General features: G+C 49.0%; 1 protein-coding gene across 1 annotated transcript in view; it reads left to right on the top strand.

Annotated features, from left to right (window-relative positions):
• Nucleotides 1-2,567, top strand: part of ASB1 (ankyrin repeat and SOCS box containing 1) — a gene marked incomplete at its 5' end in the record, with an annotated part of 5,562 nt that extends 2,995 nt beyond the window's left edge. The window contains 2 exons of the mRNA XM_009081309.1: nucleotides 1,862-2,235; nucleotides 2,434-2,567. Coding sequence (XP_009079557.1) covers nucleotides 1,862-2,235; nucleotides 2,434-2,567 — 508 coding nt within the window. The remainder of the gene's footprint in view (nucleotides 1-1,861; nucleotides 2,236-2,433) is intronic.
• Nucleotides 2,568-4,095: the final 1,528 nt, after the last annotated feature.

Below are 4,095 nucleotides of genomic sequence, written 5' to 3'. Positions count from 1 at the left end.
GGATCTTTTCCCCCGTGGGGCTCAGAGCATCCCTTCCCTCTTTGCATGCCCACTGCCTCCACATGCCTGGTGAAGCTGGCTAAGAGATGGAGAGAGCCTGGAGAGGTGCCCAAATGGAGGTCCTTGTATTCCCCATTGCGTGGCCCTGTCAACAGGTCTGTGTCCTGCTGTGTGACTTCCATGCCTATTCTCCTAATCAAAGCCCAAGACAGGACTCTCCAGTTCTGAGCCACCGTCCACTATTCAGTCAGATCCAAATCTTACACAGGATCTTCACCCCCACTTCCATCCTGACTGCAGCTCCATGCCCCTGGCTGAATTTAGGAGGGAGGTGGATCCCCCAAAGAACCTTACTGTATGGTGGGTGACCCACAAGGAAACAGGGAGTTTTTTGTCCCTTGGGAACCTCCCTCTGCAGCACCATCAGTGAGTGGGCTCAAGGTCTAGCAGTAGGCTGTGGAAACTACAGTTTCTCCTTCTGAGGCATGCCCTGATTATTCTTTCTTTTAAACTAGAAGATATTTTTGTCTAAGGGATGGTGCTGGACAACTCTATGGGCCATTGATGCCAAATAACGAAGGATCCTACGGAGAAAATACAGGTTATAGAGAGAAATAGTAAAAGAGAAGAGAATTTATTTGGATTCACACAGAATCCAAATCAAGGAATCCCTTCGATGGCCTCAAATGCTAGAGGCTAACAAGCAAAAGGATTTGAACAGAAAAATTTCAGAATCCTTGAGGATTTTCTTCCCTTTTTGCCTGTGGAAAGTGAATTTTCATACAAGTGCAGCTTTAAGGAAACTGGCAAGGAGAAAGAAGGGAAGACAATCCCCCTCCTTGCTCCTTGCTCAGCAAGCAAGGAGGATGTCTCCCATCTCCACGTGCTTGCGGATACAGGGTTCAACTGTATTTGCATTCCCAAAAATCTGCCCTGATGGATCCATGCAGGTAGGGTGAAATGTAGCAAATGGTACTTCAGCAGCATGGGGAGAGGTAATGCCTTGATTTATGTGTCTGCTTCTCAGGATACCTTGCCAGTAATATTAAAAGCAAGATTTTGGAAAACTTTCAGGATTAAAAATTAACTGGAGTTTATCCAATCTCTTTTTATTAGGCAGTGTTTCTCCCAAGGCTGCAGAGCTAATACCAGATTGTCAGATTGCCCAAAACTTCGAACCTCTTGGAGCAGGGATTTCACAGGTCTGTGCAGAGCTGCTTAGTTTAAAATGCAGCCTTGTGTTCCAGAGCTCATTCCGAGATTTTTAACATGTTGATCTAAAGGATTTGGCAATGAGGAAGACACTTTTCCTGAGATATGAGGAAATCTTTCAGCTCAAGAGAGCCTGAAGGGAAAACCCAACCCAGTCAGGCTTGCTGCAGGTGTCTAAACATCACCTGGTTCCTTCTGTTTTGAAAATCCTATGGGAGCACAGTCAGGATCCCTGAGCATTCCTACAACTGCTGACCCAGCTAACCAAGCAACAGGGGAGATTGTATCCATTAATAGTGAGTACACATGGAGCTATGGAATGCTGATCTACTTTGTGGGGCGCTGGTGGAGATATTTAGCATTCCCTTGCCAAGGTATGGATGACTTTCCTCACAGCTTGTGAAGGGATCAGGCTGTGATGGGATCAGTTGCAGCATAGCTGAGGGTTGACCCAGTGGAGCAAGGAAGAGAGGATCCTTTTGCCAAGCCCACCTGAAGGGAGGTATGGGCAGTTCTTGGCTGGTGGGACCCAGAGGTACCAAAGACAGTCAGGGTTCTCATTCCCCAGGTGTTCTCCAGTCTCATCCCTTGCCGTTTTCTCACCCTGGGCTTTTCCAACCCTCCACTCTTCTTTCTCCCCACCCACCAGGTACGGCGCAGATGTGGACGTGAATCACCACCTCACTTCCCAGAGCCCCAGTCGCTCCCTGCGGCCCCTCACCACGCTGATGGTCTGTCCACTATACATCAGCGCTGCCTACCACAACCTCCAGTGCTTCCGCCTGCTCCTCCAGGCGGGAGCCAACCCGGACTTCAACTGCCGCAGGCCCATCCACATCTGCGGCTCTCCGGTGTCTGTGATGGAGGCTGTCCTGCGGCATGGCTGCGAAGTGGCATTCGTCCACCTCTTGATTGACTTTGGAGCCAATCTGACCCTGGTGGATGTGGAGGCCTTAGAAGCTGAATCCAGGGCAAGAGTTAAAATCAACCCTGAGGCTATGGAGGTGTTCAAAGAAGCAAGGAGTAAGTAGGTTTGGAAGCTGCCCCTTCCAAACTGTCCATGCGGCAGCTGTCACTGCTCCAAAGCTTTGCCCAAAGGGTTTGGCCTCCTCGCGAGGAGGTTTTGTGCACACTTAGCTTTCCTGTGCTGCCTCCATGTTGCTGTTATCCTTCTCTGTTCTTCTGTCTCTCAATAATTTGTCCCTGTGTTTCTCCTTGTAGGCTGCACCCGGAGCCTCTTGTCTCTCTGCCGCATTGCTGTACGGAGAATACTTGGGAAGTCTCGCCTGGATGGGATCCATATCCTTCCAATCCCAAGCTGCCTTAGACAATTTTTACTCCATGAAGACAGCTAAAGGGCAACTGGCTGCTTTCTAGGTAGTTTGAGGTGGTCAGTGAGTGCTCTGACAAAACCAGGCGCCAGTCCTAACCCTTTCTCCATGGGGGATATACTGCTCATGGAGGGCACATAATTCCCTGCCCCTGTGGCTTTCCCCTCCTAATTTAGGGTGCAGTGATTTTGTGTTTCTGTTATCTCCCTGAGGATTTACAACTGGTTGGGCAACAAGGCCCATCAGCACGTGTGGATGTTACCTGAGTAAATACAACCTATCCTGGAGCTGTTGGCAGATGTCTAACCTCTGTTACTGATCTGTGTTACACACACCTTGGGTCTTAGTGGAGTTTCTGTGTGAGGAAACTGTCCCTGCTTAAGCCTTTCCTCTTCCTATGGGATACAAGGGAGTCTCTCCTCACCTCAGGAAGGGTTTTACAAGAGCACTGTTCTCTCTCTGCCATCAGTACCTGCCTTTCTCTTCCGTGTAAAGTTTGTGCTTGCTGCTGTAAAATTGGATGTGTTTTCTTCTGTCCACTTCTGCTGTGAAATACATAAAGTTTCCTCTCCACTGCTGTGAGTTACTTGGAAAATTTTATCCGTGTCTTTCCATGCTGCAGGGTAGCTTCTGAGTTGGCTGTCTTCATGTAGAGGCCCCAGGTGGGATAGTAGCAGAGTGGGTCATCCTCTCCTGAGTTGTTCTTACAGACACCAGGCTTGCTCTGGCAGCTTGACTCTCCTCCCAGCACTGGAAGGGACGAGGTAGGGGCTGTTCTCTCTTCCCAACTGCCCGGCACTAGGTCAGAACTTGTGACCACTGTCGCGATGGAGAGACGTGTCACAGCTTGATGCAAGCAAGATGTCCGTTTATTGTTGTTTTTCACAGATACTTAGAGATTTCTTGGCTTAGCGTGTTCCCTGCCAATTGGCTTATTCTATATGATAGGTGTGCACCAATTGGTTAACCTAAGGCACAACAATTTATTATGTCTTCTTCACCAGCAACATCCCAGCAGCTTCCTAACTCATGACTGGTGAGCCAGCACGCAGTCACTTTCTGTTCAAGGTTCCCATCTCCATGCCTACTCCTCCCAAGGCCTTCGGGCAACAAGTCCTAATACATCCCCTGACTAGCCCAGACATGCTGGAGCCTTACTGAAAGCAGCCAGGCCACTCCCCACATCTCCCCCTTCCTGTTGCACAGCGAGGATTCATTTTACAGAATCCTCCATCAACCTTTGTGGACATTGCAAGAAACAGGGGAAAAAGTTTGACAAGAGAAGAAGAACAATCAAAGCATAAACAACTGTCTTAACCAAACTTTTTTAAACATCTTAACAGTCCTCAGGAGATTCGCAGATTTGCTGCCCAGAGGGATGGTCCTGAGGATGATCAGAGTCCTCACCGGATGGTTGTGGTAGGAATTCACGGAAAGGACACACGTTCTTTGCTGGAATCCACCTAGGCCCTTTCTCTGTGGAAACACAAGCATAACCTCTGCCCCAAGTGAGAAGGGGGTAAGGTACCTGTTTCTGGATCCCAAACCAACA

Source organism: Acanthisitta chloris, unplaced genomic scaffold (genome assembly GCF_000695815.1).
Source record: "Acanthisitta chloris isolate BGI_N310 unplaced genomic scaffold, ASM69581v1 scaffold29738, whole genome shotgun sequence".
NCBI classification, from domain to species: domain Eukaryota; kingdom Metazoa; phylum Chordata; class Aves; order Passeriformes; family Acanthisittidae; genus Acanthisitta; species Acanthisitta chloris.
This window is presented reverse-complemented; position numbering and strand designations above follow the sequence as displayed.